Source organism: Herpailurus yagouaroundi, unplaced genomic scaffold, assembly GCF_014898765.1.
Source record: "Herpailurus yagouaroundi ecotype Mexico unplaced genomic scaffold, PumYag 180, whole genome shotgun sequence".
In the NCBI taxonomy this organism is placed as follows: domain Eukaryota; kingdom Metazoa; phylum Chordata; class Mammalia; order Carnivora; family Felidae; genus Herpailurus; species Herpailurus yagouaroundi.
This window is the reverse complement of record NW_024412411.1, coordinates 18463517-18485789: the sequence shown is the minus strand read 5'-3', so window position 1 is coordinate 18485789 and position 22273 is coordinate 18463517. Positions and strand designations below refer to the sequence as shown.

Genomic DNA, 22273 nt, shown 5'->3' with positions numbered 1-22273 from the left:
AAATGCATATGGATAAATGTGAAAGACAGGATCTGTACAATAAAACTACAAACATGCTGAGATAAATTAAATAATACCTAAGTAATCGAAGAGTTGTGTCATGTGCACAGATCAAAATATTTAGTATCTTCTAAAATGTCAATTCTACCCAAACTGACATATAGATTTAATTCAATCTCAAATTCCCAGGAGCGTTTTCAGTGGAAATAAGCTTGTTCTAAAATTCACATGGAAAGGACCTAGAATGGCCCCAAAACTTTGGGGGGAAAAAAAAAAGTAAGTTGGAGGATTCTCTATTAGAATGTAAAATCAAAAAGACTGACCGAACTAAATGTAGCAAGGGTATAGTAACTGGAATACTCACACACTGATGCTAAGGTGTAAAATGGTACAACCACTTTGGAAAACAATTTGAAAATTTCTTCAAAGGTTAAATATCCATCATATTATCCAGCCATTGCATTTCTATAGATTTATCCATGAGAACTAAAAGCATATGTACATGTAAAGACTTCTATACAACTGTTCATAGTAGCTTTATATACAGGAATCCCCAAACTAAAAACAATCCAAATATCCATCAACAAATAAATGAATAAACAAGCTATAGTGTATTCAGTGAAATACTACATAGCATAAAAAAGAATGAAATATTGACACAGATGTAAATGTGGATGGATCTCAAAATAATTATGCCGACAGAAAGCAAATCAGTGATTGCCTAGGAATTGGCAAGGAGTGGGTGAGGAAGGGTTGAGAGGAAAGCATTACAAAGAGATGAGTGAAAACTCTGGGATAATGGATCTGTTCATTATCTTAATTGTGGAGGTAGTTACACAGATGTCAAAACGTTTTACATTTTACATATGAAACAACATCAAAAACTTATTGGTATTTAAAAAAAATACAAATGTATCATCTAAAGAAGGATAAAATCAGTAAGCAATTCAGAAAACCAAAGTCCTAGTTTGGTAAAAGCAATGTTACTTTGGGTATGGGGACCTGTGTTTCTGGACCTCTATTAAAAGTAGAGAGAGGGGTACCTGGGTGGCTCAGTCAGTTAAGCGTCCAGCTTCAGCTCAGGTCATGATCTAACAGTTCGTGGGTTCAAGCCCCACGTTGGGCTCTGTGCTGATAGCCCAGAACCTGGAGCCTGTTTTGGATTCTGTGTCTATGTCTCTCTCTGCCCCTCCCCTGCTCTCACTCTGTCACTATGTCTCTCAAAAATAAATAAACATTAAAAAAAAATTTTTTTTTTAAAGTAGAGATAAATTGAGGTGCCTGGGTGGCTCAGTAGGTTGAGCAGCTGACTTTGGCTCAGGTCATGATCTCTGAGCTCATGATCTTCATGAGCTTGAGCCCCCCATTGGGCTCTCTGCTGACAGCTTGGAGCCTGGAGCCTGATTTAGATTCTGTGTCTCCCTCCCTCTCTCTCTGCCCCTCCCCTGCTCGTGCCCCATCTCTCTCAAAAAAAAAAAAAAAAAAAAAAAAAATTTAAAGAGAAATTCAACCACCCTTCCCTCTCCATGTCCACACCTCATGGAAATTTGAAACAAAAGTAACACAAGGGAGGGGGCCTGGGTGGCTCAGTCAGTTGAGTGCCAACTTTGGCTTGGGTCATGATCTCATGGTTCGTGGGTTCAAGCCCCACGTCGGGCTCTGTGCTGACAGCTCAGAGCCTGGAGCCTGCTTCGGATTCTGTGTCTCTCTCTCTGCTCTCCCCCCACCCCCCCCCCACTGCTCTCCCAAAAATAAACAAACATTAAAAAAATAAAAATAAAAAAATAAAAAAATAAGTAATACGAGGGAAAGGTTTTTGAATTCCTAGCAACAGTAATCCAAAACATTACAATTACATACAGTTTTAAGGTTATCCTATAGATTTTTGCTTTTATGTCTTCTAAAAGGGCAAGTAATATTTTTGTAAAAATAGGTGGACCATGACAGGCCCATCCATTACCTTTAGCTGGATAGCCTGGAGTGAGCGGGTCACCAGCACCATTCAAATTTAACACATTCCCTCTCTGCACTGCAGTTCCAGGAAGGTTCCATCCTTTAGGATATGGCTGTACCCCAGGGGCAAAGTAGTCAGCTGGATCGGAGTACAAGATGATGCCTATGGCTCCTGCTAACATGGCATTTTTAACCTGCAGGGGCAGTGTGCAATCCATAAAGTAGTACTGGCAAATTAATTCATCTAAGTGAAAATCAATTTAATAATGTAAGGAAACTTAAGGCACTGCTTTCTGTCATGCTGTTACACATTCAATCCTTTATGTCTTGAATACAATTTCTTCCCTGGGAGAGCAAGCAACTCTCATTTACTCTATACAACTCCAAATAAGTGACTGTCTCTTCTTTTAAACATTCCTATTGTCCCTAAAACCACAAAATTAATGTCTCCCTTCTTTCTGCCTCTTCTATTTTGTACACATCTCTGTTATAGGATGGGCCATAGTATTTTAAATATCTTTAAAATATCTTTCTCCCCTGCTAGACTGAGGGTGGTTTTAGAAAAGGGACCATGTCTTAATTCACTTTTAACTACCCACCCTCCAAGTCTGGCACATCATACAAATATTTGTGGAACTAAATTAATTTAAAGTTCTATACAAAATAGTTGTAGTGTGTGAAAAATTGCCCATCGTGTTCTGTAAACATTTTTTAACAATCCAAACTGACCACAAACAGGAAAACCTTTCCAAGCAAGATTCTGAATTCTCCACTATCAGAAGTATTATAGCAAAAGATAGATAACCATCAGTTTTGATTAACTAAAACACATTCCAATATTCAGAAATCATTCTTACATATGAATGCGAATGAAATCTGTCACAACTTTTTTGAAGGCAATTTGATGATGGCTTTGAAAATTTTGAAAGAACATACATGTTGACTCAGCCATTCAATTTCTAGGAATCTATACAACAAAAGTCTTTACATAAATGTTCAAGTGTTTATGGACAAAGATGTTCACAATGTAATTATTTGTAATAGTAATAAATTCAAGCCAAGCATCTGTCAACACGGGAATGGTTAAACTGCTTATTAAGTCTTATGCATGCATAATACTTATATAAAGTATTATGCACCTATCTAGAATGAGATATTTACTTAATAAGAAGCCAGGTATTTATAATTAGCTAAGTACCAGTCACTATCATAAGTGCTTTCACACAAAATAATTTCATCTCAGTAAGCATTCTAAAGTGAGAGCACTCATTTCACTTTATATACGAGGAAACATTGGCAGAGAAAGGTTAAATAACTTGCTTGCAGTAAAAGATCTAGAAAACAGCCTAGACTAGACCCCATGTAGTATGGATCTAGAGTCCTAGACTCTTAGCCACACGTTATACAACTTTCAATCGTTAGCTTAGAGGAATACCTTTGTATTACAACTGAGTGAAAAAGTAAAGCTACATATACTGTATGATCCTATCTTTATAAAAAAAAATGTATAATATATGTAAAATTAGTACATACAAAAAGATATTTATATTCATATTTCACAGAATTCATATATTCTAAGAAAAGCTGTTAAGACTGATCATGTCTGGGCAAGGAAACTGAGTAATGCAAGGAAGTTTTAATTTTTCAGCTTACATACAAAATTTCCTTCACAATTTTTTGAAAAGTAGATTTTGTTTCTATAATAAAAGTAATTTCCCTTTCTTGATATGGGAGGTTAACAAAAAAAACAGGATTTCCTATGCTACCATGGCCAATAGGGGGGAAAAAACTTTTAATATGTATATTGAGGTAATTCTGGAAAACATGACACAAGCTGATCATTTACATTTACAGGATACATACTATCCTCTTCCCTCTAGAAAAGCAAATGATACAATACTTTATTTCCTCTGAAGATTTTTCCATATCTTGCAATAACAATCTTTCCACTGCAATTGATGTTCATCTCTCTTTCCAGTTTGAAAAAATCTTCAGTACGAGCATAGTTCACATATATAAGATCTCCCTGTAAGGAAAATTAAAAAAAAAAAAAAAATTAAGTATGTAATACTGCTATATTAAAGAGAAAACCAAACAATAAGTTTGCTCCACCATACCACATCATCAAAAGTTAACTTTCATGATTTGGGCTTAATAAACAGATCCATGCTAATTCTGTATAAGTTTTTAGAAAATATTTCAATACTTTGAGAAGTTAAAAAAAAAAAAGCCAATATGTAACACTTTAACCAGTGTGTTCTGTTTTGAAGAGATTATCAGCATACACTGGGCCACAGGAAATAAATGTCATGTTATTTTTAATTTTTTTTTTAATGTTTGTTTTTGAGAGAGAGAGACAAAGACAGAGCGTCAGTGGGGGAGGGGCAGAGAGCGAGAGGGAGACACAGAATCTGAAACTGGCTCCAGGCTCTGAGCTGTCAGCACAGAGCCCCACACGGGGCTCAAACTCAGGAACAGCGAGATCATGACCTAGGCTGAAGTTGGACCCTTAACCAACTGAGCCACCCAGGCACCCCAGTTAAAGTCATTTAAAAAATCCCAGCTATGTTTTAAACAATCCCATTTATAATTACACCAAAAATAATAAAATACCGAGGAATAAATCTAACCAAGGAGTTGGAAGACTTTTACCGCCCAAAACTGTAAAATACTGATAAAAGAAACTGAAGATGACACAGAAGAATGAAGACACTCCATGCTCATAGACTGGAAAAATATTAAAATACTACCCTAAGCAATCTACAGATTCAATGCAATCTCTATCAAAATACCAACAGCCTTATCACAGAACTACAAAAAATACTAAAATTTGTATGGAACCACAGAAGACCTGGAATAACCAAACTAAGCATGAGGAGAACAACAAAGCTGGAGGAATCATAATCCTAAATTTCAAGATCTACTACACCAAGACAGCATGGTACTGGCATGCAAACAGACATACAGATCAATGGAGCAGAATAGAGGCCAGAAATAAACCCACACTTACATAGTCAATTAATCTATGACAAAGGAGGCAAAAATGTAAAGACAGTCTCTTCAATAGATGGTGCTAGGAAAAATGGACAACTATATGCAAAAGAATGAAACCAAGATACTTTCTTACACCATACACAAAAATAAACTAAATAAGGATTAAAGACCTAAATGTGAGACCTGAAACCATAAAGCCCATAAAAGAAAGCATAGGGAGTAATTTCTTTGGCATTAGCCTTAACAATATATTTCTAGATAGGTCTCCTTGGGCAAGGGAAATGAAAACAAAAATAAACCATTGGGACTTCATCAAAATAAAAAGCTTTTGCACAGTCAATAAAACCATAAACAAAACTAAAAAGGGTGAAGATAGTTATAAGTGATATATCCAGTCAGGGATTAATATCCAAAATATGTAAAAACCTTATATAACTCTATACCAAAAAATAAATACATACATACATCATCTGATTAAAATGGGCAAAAGACTTGAATAGACAATTTTCCAAAGAACACATACAAATGGGCAACAGACTCATGAAAACATTCTCAACATTACTAACCATCAGGGAATTGCAAATCAAAACCATAATGAGATATTACCTCATATGTGTCAGATATGGCTAGTATGAAAAAAATGAGAAATAACAAGTGTTCACAAAAGGAAAAAGAAATCCTCAGGTACCATCGGTGGGAATGTAAATTGGTACAACCACTGTGGAAAATAGCATGGAAGTTCCTCAAAAAATTAAAAATAGAAATACCATATGATCCAGTAATTATACTACTGGGTATTTACCCAAAGAAAACAAAACCCGTAATTCAAAGAAATATACGCACCCTTATGTTTACTGAATCATTATTCACAAGAGCCACGGTATGGAAGCAGCCCAAGTGTCCACTGACAGATGAACATTATATATAAATAATGTGTGTGTGTGTGTGTGTGTGTATAATGAAACATTACTTAGCCAGAAAAAGGAATGAGATCTTGCCATTTGCAATAACATGGATAGACCTATAGGGTATTATGTTAAGAGAAGTCAGAGAAAGACAAATACCATATGATTTCACTTACATGCAGAATTTAAACAAAAATGTACAAACAAACAGACTCACACACAGACAACAAACCGATGGTTGCCAGAGGGGAGATGGATGGGGGATGGGTGAAATAAAGGGGATTTTTAAAAGAAAAAAGAAATCCCAACCATGTTTAATTTTCAAGCATAGTATTAAGTTAATAACTTCTGTGGTGTAATCTATAAATCTATGACAAAGACTATGAACAAAGGAAAAAAGCTTGTAAAAAACATCTACTGACATTACTGAATTAAAGATATGTTCAGTAGCTTGTCATTTCAGAGTGGCATCCACTTCATCAGGCTCTGATTTTTATGTATTTCTCTTTTTTTTTTTCTTTTTCTTAAACTATTTTTACACAGGGTGCTCATAGCACTGAATCTCAAAGTATGGATCATGTATGATTCGCCTTTTCTCCTTAGTTTTAGTCCTCAACATAGGCTTTAAATAACAAAGGGAGGTTTAAAGAGTTTAGTAAAAAAAAAAAAAAAAAAAAAAAAAAAAAGTCTTATTTTACCTCTGGCATGCCTTGGGCTGAGAAAGCATTATATGGTGGAACAATGTTTGTAACATTCTCATATCCATCTGGTGGTGGCTCAAGGTATGATGTATTGAAAATCTAGTGAGAATCGAAACACATAAAGTTGGAGAGAAATATTCCAGATTTTCCCCACTATCAAGATTAAGCATTCCGAAACTAGATTCAATAATTAAACAGGTAAATTCTACTGGCAACAATGAAAAAGAGCTTTATCATTATTATCGCCTTCAAAATAATAGCAACTCTGCAAATTAATGCCATCTCAGGTGACTAGAAATTCCTATATAAAAACAGGGCTTTGAAGGTGGCATCCCCATGGTTCTCCTCCTCCTTTTCCAGGGACTCCTTTTCTTTCAATTCCATGTAAATGATATTTTCTGTGTTTTATCCCCAGTCCACTGTCTGCCTCATTTTATACTCCCTTCCCGTAAGATTTCATTGACTCTCAAAGTTTTAACCTTAACCAATATACTTATAATACCCATATTTCCAGACTTGTATTTTTAAGGGCCAGATGGTTATTTCAGATTGGATGTCCAAACTCAGTATGTCAAAGTTTGAATTTATTATCTCTCACCCCAGGCCGACTTCTGGTTTGGCATTCCCTGCGATTACCAGCAGCGTCAGTAGCCAGCAACCCATTCCAAACACTAGGAGTCACCCTGAACTCTGTCTTCATCTCCTGCCTCCAGTCAATCACTAATCAATTCCTACTAATATTGCTTTCTAACTGTTTCTTAGATCATCCCTCTTCCTCATTCCTGCTAACATCCTGATTCAGGGAATCATCATTTTTCACCTGGACTATTAACTTAAGACTCCAATTTGAATTTCTTGCCTAGTCAAGGTCTAATCTGAAGACAGCCTAAACTATCTAAAAGATGCCTCTCTAGTCACATCCTTCCATTGCTTAGGACTTGCAAATGGTATTCACTGACTGAAGTTGAATTCTAAGCCTCTTACGACAATGTATAAGCCCTTTTATGACCTGTTCCCAAAACATTTATCCTGGTTTATCTCTTACAGTGGCCCACTTCGTACTTTACATTTTTGAAATACAGAAAAATTTTAAGTTCCTCAATAATACTAAGCTAGTATAGGTCTCCAAACCTTTGCCTTAATTTTCTCTTCTGCCTAGAATTCTTTTACTTTGATTTTTCATGTAGTTAACCCCTTCGGATCTTTCATAACTGACATATCAGGGAGGTCTGCTTTCAGAAAGCCTTCTCTAAATCCGTGTCTGGCTAAGTGAACCTTTCCTGTGTAAAGAACCGAAACCATACTCTTCCTAACACTTACCGTATTAACTTAAAATGATGTGTTCCAACGTCTGCCATACCTTACTTAAAGCAAAGAGACCATGTTCCTAGACTTCATTCTGGCTTCAAGACTTAGCACTGTGCCTAACACACAGTAGACACTGAATAATTAGTTTGTAACCTATCAACTTTTCTAAGAAATATGAGTTCCACTGCACTATTAGCAAATTTCTATTTTTACTTGACCCTACATCCCAATTCACATAAACAAGTGGGGTCATAAAATACAGCAAGTACCAGCAATTCCACATCACCTCAATTCCATGTTCATCCACGATTGATATATAGTTGGCATTTGTCTCATTAGGGTAGGATAGGAGAACATCATAATGAACCAACTCAGCTGAATCCAGTCCAAATTTCTTCCACTGGGTTTGGATTTTCTTGGCAAGAAGTAAATTTTGTTCTGTTCCTGCCAGATGAGGGAGCTTTGTAAAAGAACTACAATGAAAATAAAATACAAGTGGGTGTTAAATCTATATTCAGACAATGTGCTAAGGACTGTTCTAGAGGTATCACTCATCATTTACATACTAAATTATTTCTACATCAAAGATTTAAAAAAAAAACAGGTAGTGATACCAATTTCTAGGTATGCCAATAAAAACTATGTGTGTGTCACTATAATTTTCACATTATACTTCCCTGGAAAAGAACATATTCCATGGTAAATACATGTATGCAGCTATAAGAAGGCACCTTGGAAGGTCATGCCTCTACACCAGTGGTGCTTCTTCTTGCTGATCATCAGTAGAGGAGGACATTTTGGGGGAAGGGGAGTTCATAATATTTTCCAGAGACCAACTGGGCAGTCTAACATATATTTCTACTAGAGTCTTGTCATATTTATTCAGTTGTTTATTGATTTTATTGAAGTTAAAGTCCATGCATTTTTTTTTTTTTATATTGCCTACTGCTTAGTTCCTGCCTGTTATCCAGCAATAATACAATACAGGTTGTTGAAGTGAATTTGGGCAATGTTCTCTTGGTTCTGAGGGTAAATGGGTTGTAGCAATTAAGTAGCCTCATAAAAGTAGTTTTTATATCAGTTCACTTTACATGAGTGTAAACCATATTTTCAAAAGTTTCAGTAAAATAATAATGCTTTTGTAAATCGGCTTTTTACTCAACCATACGACAACCAAACAACAACAAAAAATATAGGCAGTAAAGGAAAGTTGATATTTACAGAAAACTTACTATATGCCAGGCATGTGACCAGGTACTTTCACCTGAGTTACCTCATTGAATCTTCACAACCCTTCTTCCACTGTCCTCATTTTGCAAATGAGGAAGCTGAGAGGGCAAATAACTTGCTCACAATTTCATAGCCATTAAATGCTGGGGCTAAAATATGAAAATCATGGGACTCCTGGGTGGCTCAGTCAGTTAAGTGTCCAACTTTGGCTCAGTTCATGATCTCACGGTTTGTGGGCTCAAGCCCTGCGTCAGGTTCTGTGGTGACAGTTCATAGACTAGAGCCTGCTTTGGATTCTGGGTCTTCCCCGCTCACTGCCCCTCCCCCACTCAAACACGTGTACTCTCTCTCAAAAATAAAAAACATTAAATAAATAAATATGAAAGTCATAGTTGTCTGACTTTGAGAAATAGTGACAATTTGAAATCATTCAGGGGCGCCTGGGTGGCACAGTCGGTTAAGCGTCCGACTTCAACCAGGTCACGCTCTCACTGTCGGTGAGTTCGAGCCCCGCGTTGGGCTCTGGGCTGATGGCTCAGAGCCTGGAGCCTGTTTCCGATTCTGTGTCTCCCTCTCTCTCTGCCCCTCGCCCGTTCATGCTCTGTCTCTCTCTGTCCCAAAAATAAATAAACGTTGAAAAAAAAAAAAAAAGAAAAAGAAAAAAAAAATTAAAAAAAAAAAGAAATCATTCATATTATTTAACTACTTGAACTCCTTGTATGGCTCCCTGCACTCTCCATTATCACACTCAAACATGGCGTATTGCGTCCTTTTTCATCTGATTCACCCTTCTCCTTTCCATTTCCCATCCCTCTCCACCATGCAGCATTTGGTAGACTCATTTTCCTTCTGCAGTGACCACCTGTTCCCTTTGCACAAGATCTTCTCTCAGACATAAATACTGTCCCATCTACCTGAATCTCCCTCTGTCACCACTTCTTTTATTCCCCTTTCCCACTTGCAAACTACTCATCATCCATTAGGACTCCTCCAGCATCTTCTCCTCTGTGAAGCTTTCCCTTTATCATTAAATGAAAACTACAGGTTACAGACATTTAACATCTTACAATATGTTTTAAAAAGCATTATTGTGTTTATAGAAAGAAGCAATTTTATTTTTTTCTTTATTTGAAAGAAGTTATTTTATATGTATGAAAACAGTGAGGCTCAAGATATTTAATTTCTACTTTATATAATTTATTATTGTTTTATTTTCTACATTGAGCAGATAATATCATTATAACTAAGAACAAAATGTATTTCCTTAAATTAAGATGGAGGGTTGGCCATCAACTTCTGCTATCCATCTTTTAAAGAATTCACTGAAATGAAATACCAAAGTGTAAAAGTGAAACAAAACAAAAAGAGCAGCAGTGTGTAACATCCTTTAGTTTATTTTAAAAGTTCTCCTTATGGTCCCCAAGATGGGTACAGTTCCAGGCATAAAATATTTACACTGTAATGCTTAGGAGAAACAAGTACAAACAGGAATATCTATTTCCTCTTCTGTGTTTCTTTTAACAGAGGAAAACTTTTTGTAGAAGATCCAGCTAAACATTCTTTTCGTTTCATCATAATAGGGTATATACGTCTTAAACGAATCACTGCCAAAGGGAAGAGTTTTAATGATTGGATTATGGACCAATCAAGAGATTCCTGAGCTGGAAGGAAGTAACCCTTACTGAATACATGAAGGATGAGGAACACTCAACAGTCGTCAGTCAGACACTGTCAAGAAGAAAGTGGGTAGGGATAAATCAAACTGTTCTTATTACATTATAACTGCTAACCCAATCTTGATCACCTTTCCCTCCTAGGCTCCTTCACTGATCATAAACCCTGTACATCCATGATCAACAATTTTGTATCCTCAGCCCCTTCTCTGAATGTTTGCTTGACTTCCTTGCTGTAACTGGTTTCCTCAGAGGACCCTGCTCACCTACAAGTTGTTTTATTTCACATGCCCCCACATATCTCAGGGCTAGAAGATCTGCTACTAGTTTTTACTCTCCCTTGGCTCTTACAAATATTTTTCCTTTTTTTTCTTAACAAAAAAACACGACTATTATAGCTCATACCAAAAGTTACCACGTACTACACCTTCTGGGTACTTGTCAAAATTGTCAAAACTTCTCATTCATTAGAGTGTTGAGTTCCTAATTCAATGCTTTTCACTCTATTTCTACTCTTGTCATCATTCTTCATGTGCAACTTCTGTATTCAGTTGGATGTAAAGGAAAGGAAAGCAAACTCTAAAAATATAATTATATAAACTATTTATACATAACTAATCACCTTATGTTATACTACACATTAAAGGAAAATAGAGATAAACAAATTTTAATGGTCAAAAATATTACTAAGTTTTGCTTCTGACATCTTTCTAGGTGACTTTTTTCAGCAACTTCATAATATGCTGCAGACAGAGTTTGATAGTATTAACATTATATCTCATCTTTTAACTTACACAATTTAAATACAAGTATTCTGTCTCAACTGATAAGACATTTTGCCTTTATATTGTACTGCAGGAAAAATAAAGACTGAGTCTCTCTTTAAACGATATGCATCCTAACTGCCTGATTCTTTTCCTTTATCTCTAAACAAGCACCTCAACAGACATTTTGAGTTTGCTTCATAATCTCTAATGCACCTCAATCATAAATCAGCTCAAATTTGACGACAATGTAGCTGTTTTCATTCCTCATTACTACAGCTCACTCTAGTTTACCCAGAGATGAAGATGGAACTTCATGACCTCATTAAATCACAGAATTGATAAGGAGGAAATAAACCACACTGCACACACTTTATTTGATTCTAGGGTTTAAGTGGAGTCTCAGAAGGGGAAAAGAGAATCTGCAGAAAACTTTAAGAAACAGTGAATAAAACCTTCCTAAATTAGTGAAAGACAGAAGTTAACAAAGCCAAGAATCTCAGAGAGCCATAAACAGAATAAATTTGAAGAAAACTAGGCACATGGTAAAACTGCTCAAAATTAAAGACAAAATGACATGTTATATAATTTAAATGACTGTAAAGTTCTCATCAGATGCCAATACCAGACAAAAGGCAATGAAAAACATTTAAAGTTATGAAAGAGGAATAAAACAAGGTCATGTTAGCAATCTATATTCAGGAAAAGTATGCTTCAAGAATTAAGATCAAATAAGGATTTTATACATAGAAAAAAATTACAGGATAGTTGTTATCACCAGAGTTCATATTACAGTAAATGCTTGAGAAAATTTCACAGACTACATAGAAATACCATAGCAAAACCAAAATTTTTCAGAAACAAATGAAGATCATTGGAAATTAAATACAAAATACTATTTTAACTCTTTTATCTTACAGAGAGAGCACAAGAGGAAGAGAGAATCTCAAGTAGGCTCTAAGCTCAGATCTCAGTGTAGAGCCCAAGGCAGAGCTTGATCCCATGACCCTAGGATCATGACCCCTGATGAAATCAAGAGTCCAATGATCAACTTCCTGAGCCACCCAGGCACCTCAGCTCTTAAATGAATTTCAACACATATAATGTTCAAAGAAAATTTGATAATTGTTTTGTAAGGTTAATATTGCAGTGCACATATGCTACTTTTGACAGCTATAATATAAAGAATGATAGAGGAAAGGGTGAATGGAAATATAGAAATCTGAGTTTTTCATATTGTATGTTAAGCTGTACCAAAAATAACTAAGATTTGAGAGAAGTAGGGTGCTTGGGTGGCTCAGTTTGGTTGAGCATCTCTTGATTTTGGCTCAGGTCATGATCCCAGAGTTGTGGGATTGAGCCTCAGGTTGGGATGTGCATGAAACCCACTCGCATGCTCTCTCTTTCCAATAAAAAAATAAAATAAATAATTGAGTGAAGAGTTATAGATGTATGATATAATCACTACAGCATCTACTAAAAAACCCAATGCAAGGACGGATAGCCAAAAGATAAATTGAAATGAAATAAAATTTTAACTACTCTTCCCACTACCAAAAATAGGTCAGAAAATGAGAAGTAAAGGAAAACAAACACAGCAAACAGAAAACAATAAATTAGTAGGCCTAAGTTTTAACCATATCAATAGTTACATTATATGTTAATGGACTAAATACTGAAATTAAAGAGCAACAGATTACCAGAAGGAATATAATAGCAAGTTGCTACTATCTGCTGCCTACAGAGGACACACTTTAATTAAGATTATCAAAATGTATTAAACATCAAGTTGCAATCAAATGATCTCTGTTGAAGGTACATTTGAATTCTAAAGAAAATGATAGATTAAAAGTAGATAGAAGAAGATATACCATGTAAATTTAAGCATAAGAAGGTTGACAGAGTAATATTTATACCAAATAAAATAGACTTAAAAACAGTGATCACCAAAGATAAGAAAGGATATTTCATAAAGATAAAAGGGTAGTTCTGTCTTAAGAGCACAACAATCTTAAGGTATATATGTCTAATCAATGAAATTCATAATATATAAAGCAAAAATTTACATAATTAATGGGAAAAATATACATTTTCACATTCCTAGAGATTGTGACTCCCTTCTTGATATAACTTGATCCCCACCCTGCCAAAATCAGTAAAAAAGCAAAAGAATAACCCAGATAAAGAAAAATAATCATGATCATATAGGTTGATGCAGGAAAACAACCTTTTGACAGTAACAACATCCATTCATGATAAAACAAAAACAAGAACAAAACAAAACTCCTAGCAATCTTGGAATAGAGGGGAGTTTCCTTAACTTGATAAAGAGCATCTACAACAAATCTATAGACAATGTCACACTTCATTATGAAACTGAATGCTTTCCCCCTAAGACTAGAAACAAAAAGATGTTTGCTCTCACTCTTATTCTACATACTACTGGAATTCTAGTCAGCACAGTAAGGACAAAACAAACAAAAATCCACATGTAAAAAGTGTATGGTTTGGAATGGTAAAAATACAATTGTCCCTATTTAAAGATGGCATAATTGTCTACATAGAAAATCCCAATGAATCTACAAAAAACTTCCAAACACATGGGTTTCCACAGGCCACATGAGGCAAGGCCAACATAAAAATCAACAGTGTTTCAATATGTTAACAACAAATATGTGGAGACTGAAATTTAACACAAGATGAGTTAAAATTTCTCCGAAGAAAATGAAATCCTTGGATATAAATCCAACCATACAGATCTAGGATCTGCATCCGGAAAATTACAAAATGTTGGTAAAAGCAATCAAAAAAGACCTAAATAATTGGAGAGACTTGCTATGTTTATGGATTAGAAGATTGGACATGGGAAAAATGTCAAAACCCCAAACTGGTCTACAAGATTAGTACAATTACAATCAAAATCCCAGCAATGCCTTTGCAGACAGAAGTATGTTTACTCTGTGTTTTATAAAAGGGAAAAGGATACAGAATAGCTCAAACAATTGTTTGGAAAAACAAAGTGGGAAGAGTTATTGTACACATTGCGGAGGCTTATTATATAGCTTCAATGATCAAGACCATGTGGTACTAGCAGAAAGCAGACATACAGAGTAATAGAGAATAGAGAACCCAGAAATAGACTCACTCAAATAAGTCCAACTAATTTTTGACAAAGGTGCAAAGCAATTAAATGGAAGAATAGCCTTTCAACAAATGGTGCTAGAACAATTGGCCATCCATAGACACAAGAATACACCTCAGCCAAACCTTACATCTTATGTAAAAATTAACCCTACATGAATCACAAATTTAATGTAAAGTATAAAATTGGGGGGCAGGGGAAAGAGGATAAAAGGGATCTAGGGTTAGTCAAAGAGTTCTTAGATATGAAACTAAATGCATTATCCATAACAGGAACAACTGATAAATTTGACCTCATTAATTAAAAACTTCTTATCTACAAATGACTCTGTTAAGACATGAAGAGACAAATAATAGAGTAAAATATCCGAATACCACAAAGCCAACAAAAGACTTTTATCTAGAAGATATAAAGAATTCTAGGGTTGCCTGGGTGGCTTAATCAGTTAAGCTCCGACTTCAGCTCAGGTCATGGCCTCATGGTTCATGGGTTCGAGCCCTGCATTGGGCTCTGTGCTGACAACTCGGAGCCTGGAGCCTGCTTCGGATTCTGTGTCTCCCTCTTTTTCTGCCCCTACCTTCCTTACACTCTCCCTCAAAAATAAAATAAATGTTAAAAAAAAATTTTTTTTTAATATAAATAAGTCTCAAAGCTCAACAGCAGAAAAACAAAAGAACAGCAGCAACAACAATAAAAAACCTATCCTAATAGAAAAAAATTCAGACATGAATAGACATTTCACTGAAGAGAGTATACAAATGATGAATAAACATGGGAAAAGTTATTCAATACCATTAACTCTTAGAGAACCGCAGATTAAAATCACAGTGAGGTATCACTATATACCTGTCAGAAGGGGTAAAATTAAAAATAATGATAATGTCAATGGAAAAGATAAAATGATACAGCCACCCTAAAGAGCAGTTAGGCAAATTCTTCTAATACTAAAAATATATTTACCATACAACTTAGCAAGGGGATTTATGCAAGAGAAATGACAACCTATGATCATGTAAAACCTATACACAAATATTAATAGCAGCATTAATCATAATATCGAAACACTGAATGTAAAAAATCTCTCCGTGGGTGAAAAGCTAAACTGTAGAACATTCCTATGACAAATGAATAAAGAGACTGAAAGACTCGATATTTTAAAGATGCCGCTTCTCTTCTAAATTCATCTATTGAGTTGATGCAATTTTAATAATTTCAGCAGGTTTTTTTTTTTTTTGTAGGAATTCAGAAGTTGATTCTAAAATTAACTTGGAAATACAAATGGCTTAAAATAGTCAAGGCAATTTTTAAAAAGAAAAATTTGTAGGATTAACTTTCAGACATATTATTAAGCTACACTAACCAGCACTGTGTGGTGTTGAGATATAGAGGTCAACAGAAGAAAATGTAAATCTAAAACCAAGCCTCACATATATATGGTCAAGTGATTTTGGACAAAGATGTCAAAGCAATTCAAGGCAGAAATAGAGATTTTTTTCTCAACAAATGTTGCAGGAATAACTGAATATTTGTATCTAAAAAATTGCCAACCCTTACATCATACCATACTCAAAAATTAACTTGAAGTAGACCATTGACCTAAGTATACAAGCTAAAATTATAAAACTTCTAAAAGAAAACATAGAAGAAAATTTTCACAACTTCTCATTGGCAAAGTTAGCACACGGAGTATGAAACAGAAAACCAAAAATTGGTCAGCTGAACTTTACCAATATTAAACTTTTCTGCCCTTCAAAACCTCCATGAACAAAAAAAGGCCAGCCATACAATAGAAGAAAATATTCACAGTACAGGTCTGACAAAGGAATTGTACCCAGAATACATGAAGAACTCCTACCACTCAATAATAAGAAAACAACTTAAAATAGGAAAATATGTGAGCAGAAACTTTATAAAAGATATGGAAATGTCTAATAAGCATAGGAGATGATGCTTTACATCACTAGTCATAAGAAAGATGCAAACTGAAACCATAATAAGGTACCACTACATATATATTAGCATAGTTAAAATTAAAATGACAATATTTGAGGTGCCTGGGTGGCTCAGTTGGTTGAGTGTCAGATTTCAGCTCAGATTACGATCACAGTTCTGGGTTTGAGCCCCATGTCAGGCTCTACACTGACAGTTCAGAGCCTGGAGCCTTCTTCAAATTCTGTGTCTCCCTCTCTCTCTCCCCCTCCCCCACTCAGGCTGTGTCTCTCAAAAATAAATAAACATTAAAAAAAAATTTTTAAATAAGTAAAATGACAATCCTAAGTACTGACCAGGTTGTGGAAGAGCTGGTACACTCACACATAATAGGTAGGAATGTAAAACATTACAATTATTTTTGAAATCTATTTGGCATGTTCTTTAAAAGTTAAACATGTTTATCATCCAATACAGCCATTCTAAGATAAATGAAAATGTATGTCCACACAGATACTTGTAAACTCATGTTTACAGCAGCTTTGTTCATAATAATCAAAAACTACAAACAACCCAAGTGTCCAACAACTACACATTACAGTATATGAACACAATGGAATAATACTCGGCAGTAAAAAGCAATGAACGGATACATGCAACAACCTGGATGAATTCCAAAATTATTATGCTGAATGAAAGCAGGCACACACATAAGAGCACATACTGTATGATTCCATTTACATAAAATTCTAGAAAATGCAAAGAAGCCATAGTGACATAAAACTGATCAGTGACTGGAGGGCACCTGGGTAGCTCAGTGGGTTAAGTGTTGAACCTGATTTCAGCTCAGGTCATAATCTCATGGTTCGGTGAGTTAGAGCCCCTCATAGGATTGGCGTTGTCTCTCTCTCTCTACCACTCCCCACTCATGCACTCTCTCTCTCTCTCTCACAGAATAAGCTTAAAAAAAAAAAAAAAGATCTGTGATTGCCTAGCGCTAAAAGTGAAGATTGCATGATGTAAAAATTTCTGAATCTCGATTGAAGAAGTGGTATGTTGGGAATATTACACATCTGTCAATACTCTCAAATTTTAGGCTTTATAGGATGCAGTTCACTTTATGTAAATGATACTTCAATAAAGCTGGGTTTTGTTTTTATTTGTTTAATGACACATAAATGTCATGGTGACTGCCTTCAAGGAGTTCATCACCACTCCCGCAAATGTCACTCTTCTCCATGCTTAGAGGCTGGTGGATTTACACTGATCCTTTGCTCTCATTTTGTCCTATCCGTGTGACTTCTATCTGCAACGTGGGACAAAAACGTTTAATTTGTGGCAGACAGAATCTGCAACTTTTATCTCGCCTCCTTTAAATCTGAGTTTGTATAAGTCTTCCTGACAGAATGCGATGTTCGTTAAAACTGCTTATTAAGCATGAGGAAGAAATAACATTCAGCTGCAGTCTAAAGTTACATGAAGTTGAAACATCTCAGAATAAAGCAACCAGATACTTTTTCTGTAGATGAAGTTAGGGAAGAAAAACCCACTCCTGCAACATTCAAATACATCGTACGCTGAGTGGTTTAAAGGGACATTTTAAGCTACCATAAATTAATGTGATATCACGTAATTTCACACAAAGTTTACCTATGTGAATATAACCACTTGTAATAGACTTCCCACTCTGCAAAAAAAAGTTTTTAAACGCTCTGCAATAAACATCAAGACAAACTTACCGAAGAAATGATTTAATATTTTCAGCTTTCATCTCAGATACCAGGTTCCACCGCATACTTTGATGATAGCCCAGTGAAGTGCTTTCTTTGAAAGGCTTAATAAACCAGCCTGGGGTGGGGAGTGGGGAACAGAGGGGGAAATATATACATGTTACATACAGACATAATTGTTTTTAGCTTTTATGAACATTAGAAGCCAAAAAATAGTGCTTGCATAAGAAACAGTTCACGGCAGGCTTTACAAAAATGTTCATATTAAATTCAGAAATCCTTCAAATTCTGCTGTGCAATGTAATTTTGGGTGGGTTAAAACTAGTTTTATGTGAGAGAGAGATAACTTATTTTTCTACATGTTCTGCATCAAGGCGCAGGGCCTGTCTTTCTCATTCTCCTCGGGGTGGTCTAGTTTGTAGCACAGTGCCTGACACACAAGGAACATTCCACGAATATCTATTTAGTAAGTGAGGAAGGAAGGGCAGTTTTTGCAGTGCTGTCCACATTCCTTGCTAGTTGTGGCTTGTTAAGCGTGCTTGTAAATGAAACCATCTTTTCATCCCTGTGGATAGGTAGATAGTGACAGCTCTGACCTGCTTTCCTAACAGCTCCTGGCACTATCCTCAACTCGCTGTAAACTTTAATGAACGTGGATTTCGGTCGCACTTTATTAGGAAGGTCAAAGTCATCCCACCGGGGTTCCAGCTGGGCTGCATTCCGCGGGGCTGGCCACAGCTCAGGGAGCCCCGCCAGGGCCTCCAGGCTTTCTGTGTCTCCTCCCCAGCATCAGAGCCAGAAGCGCCAGCCCCGCGCTGGGGACACGGGGCTCCGGGGACACGGGGCTCGTACTTACCCACCATAAATCCTGCCAGGAAAGATGCCAGCACTGCAGCCAAGCACATCCAAAGGTAGCGTCGGCCCCTGGACTTCGCCATGCCTCCCTGAGGACCGAGCTTAGGGGGCTGGCCAGAGCGGGCCTCTAGCCTGCAGACCAACAGAGAGCACCCCGGAAAGGTGGTGAGAGCCCGCCCACCCGCAGGCTTTCTGCAAAGCCTGGCCACTGCCTCCACCCTCCCAACCAGGCCCAAACAACTCGTTGCCCCTCTGGTCCTCAGGGGGCCTTCCCGGGGAAAGAGGAATTCCTGCGAGGGGAGGAGACAGAGCCTTCCCATTGGCAGGCAACTTCCATTCTGTTGATCCTGTAAAAACCGGGACAGTCTGCTCTGGGGGGATGGGGAGGGGGTGGCTGCCGGGAAAACATCTCTAATTGTTTCCTAAATAACTCAACTGTCAACCTTGAAAATAAAACAGTTAATCTGCCAACAAAAATGAGTCAAGAATAGCAGAAAATTGCAATTCCAAACATGCCTTGCTACAGCAAAACCATAGGCAAGGCAGGAGAACCAAGGAGATTAATGCTCTTTTATGGAGGGGTGGAGGCACTTGGGAGGGCTGCTTTAAACAAGTCCATTGGAGTACAAAGTTTACTTTGTAGGAGTTTAAAGTTTACTGGCTTTTCATTGGCTGAGTTATGACGGTCTCTCATTGGCTGAGCGGTTGCTGGGAGAGGAGAAAACCTTCCTTCCTTCCTTGCGCTGGGGTATATCCCCTTGCAAGGTTCATCTCTTCTGGCTCTTCGGGTCTGCATCTGCAATTGGTGATGAGTGGCAGAGTGTGAGAGCTTCCCTCTTCTGGCCTCTTCACTCCATTTTAGTTAAATTTACCTTTATTAATTTTTACATTTCTTCTCTTTGACCAATATCTCTCCTCAAAAGCATCACTGAGCAAGAGTCAGGTTTTCCATATTTAGTGGTTTTGTCCCTTGGGTCCAGGAAGGACTTTTCCTGGTTGTCATGTCCCATGTGCGAGGGAAAGTACAACATACCAGTCGGAAGCCACTAAAGACCACATGGTAACAGAAAAGACTTGGAGGCAGAATTCTCAGGCACTTCCCTGCTCAAGTCCATATCTTCTCAAAGTCATAAGCATTGGAAATCATCTCTGAAGCACTGAGCTAGCATCGCATTTTTCAAAACACCGTTTATGCAAAAGTTTGACGGGGAACAAAACGCAACACTTAAAATAACTATACAAAGCAAAAGTAGTAACGTGACAATTCCAAACTGTAGGATTGCCCTCAACCAAGACTCTAGGTCAGAAAGTAGCCAACGAAAAGCTTTATTGGCTCTTATTCCAATTTAGGGGAGCAAGGTTCCGCCTTAGGAAGGCAGAACTGAAGTCATGTATGTTTCCTGGAAGTCCCCCACTTAACCACGAAATCAGATTAGTGGATAAAGCAAGAGCACACTGAAAGAGTTAACTGAGTGCGTTTTGGAAGATACAGTACAGGCGTAAATATGAAGCAGTAGCTGATGAACTTGTTGCAAAACTTCAAAGATGTTTTAAAATGAACCGTTTGGAAGCAAATATGTTATCGATAATACAGATGTAAAGTTGTACATTCAGAAACCACAAATCTGGGTTAGAATCAGGAGTCAGTAGTTCAAGATAAAAGACTTTTGTGAATTCTGAACCTTAACCCTTCAGAGAAAGCTCACGGAATGGTGATAAGATTGTTTCCAAAAGGCCATAAACAAAAGAACAGGTTTCCTCCTTTTGCAAGAATTTGTGAAATGCAGACAGAGCATTTTCTTTCCACAAGAGATCGAGCAGCAGCAAACAGCGAGAAAAAGGGCTACAGGCCTGGCCTGGACATTTTGGGAAAGCTGTCTCGTTAGATGTTGTCTGTTTCGATTCAAATCTTTACTTTCATGTCACCACCAGCTGGTGTGCCGTTCCAGTCAGGGTTTGATGCTTTCTTTGCATGGGTCATGTGAATCCAAGAATCTATTCCCTGGAGTTTAATGGCCCAAGGGTTGGTTAGCAGTTTCTGATAAGGGCTTTTCCAGTGAGGCCTTTCTGGAGGGGTCTATTCCAATAGATGAAATCTCCAGGTTGCAGACTATTTGAGGTCTCCCAGGAGTACATGGTGACAAGATTGCTCTACCAAAGCATGGTTATTTTTTTTTTTCAACGTTTTTATTTTATTTTGGGGACAGAGAGAGACAGAGCATGAACGGGGGAAGGGCAGAGAGAGAGGGAGACACAGAATCAGAAACAGGCTCCAGGCTGTGAGCCATCAGCCCAGAGCCTGACGCGGGGCTCGAACTCCCGGACCGCGAGATCGTGACCTGGCTGAAGTCGGACGCCTAACCGACTGCGCCACCCAGGCGCCCCAGCATGGTTATTTTTAATAGAAGCAACTAGGCCTTTACAATATTAAAGTAGATCTCCTTTTATCAACTGTGAGTCAGAGGAGGCAAGGGCCAAGTACATAGGACATCCTGTGACCATCTCATCACTGTGCTACAAAGGATGAGGGTCTCTGAGTCCCAAAGGGGGTGGATCTGAGATTTAGAGGACCAACAGCAATGCTTTGGAGGTATTTGGAGGGTCTGTACAAATTTTGCCTACTAGTGCTGTTAGTGCATTTGACTAACCCTGAGGACTGAAGATGGCATTCACAATGGAAGTTGTAAAACTGTCCAACAGACTTGTTGAAGCACTTGACTGGTAAAATGACCTCCCCAATCACTATGAAGGTTAAGAGGGGTTCCCCAAGGAGAGATAATCTTTTCTAACAGACTTTTAGCCACAGAATAAGCATTGGACTATGTACAAGGGAAAAGCTTTGGTCCAATGAGAAACCATAATTACAGCACATTTATATCCATGAGACAGGGATGCTGTATGAAACCCATTTGTGTGAATAGGTGTTTTTTTTTTTTTTGGATTATACTTTGGACAGGTGAGACAAGCAAGGTAGGTACTTTTGGCAGCCTTTTTAATATTTCCCCACCCACATTCCCAAACACTGTTAGTTTGTCAGTAGACCAATCGTTTAATGCATGTACAATGGTAAGTAGTGGGAATTCTAGGAC

The 22273-nt window shown here is 37.1% G+C and overlaps 1 protein-coding gene across 5 annotated transcripts in view; it reads right to left on the bottom strand.

The window, feature by feature from the left end:
• The window catches only part of NAALAD2 (N-acetylated alpha-linked acidic dipeptidase 2), a 69561-nt gene that overhangs the window by 42656 nt on the left and 4632 nt on the right, over positions 1-22273 (bottom strand). For 4 of the 5 annotated variants that reach the window (XM_040489596.1, XM_040489597.1, XM_040489598.1 and 1 more), the window contains 6 exons: positions 19186-19316; positions 18339-18447; positions 8148-8334; positions 6551-6652; positions 3854-3979; positions 1961-2147 (listed from right to left, as the gene is read on the bottom strand). In XM_040489596.1, coding sequence (XP_040345530.1) covers positions 1961-2147; positions 3854-3979; positions 6551-6652; positions 8148-8334; positions 18339-18447; positions 19186-19316 — 842 coding nt within the window. Of the gene's footprint in view, positions 1-1960; positions 2148-3853; positions 3980-6550; positions 6653-8147; positions 8335-18338; positions 18448-19185; positions 19418-22273 lie in introns of those variants that run through there. The other variant, XM_040489601.1, reaches the window with a different exon arrangement.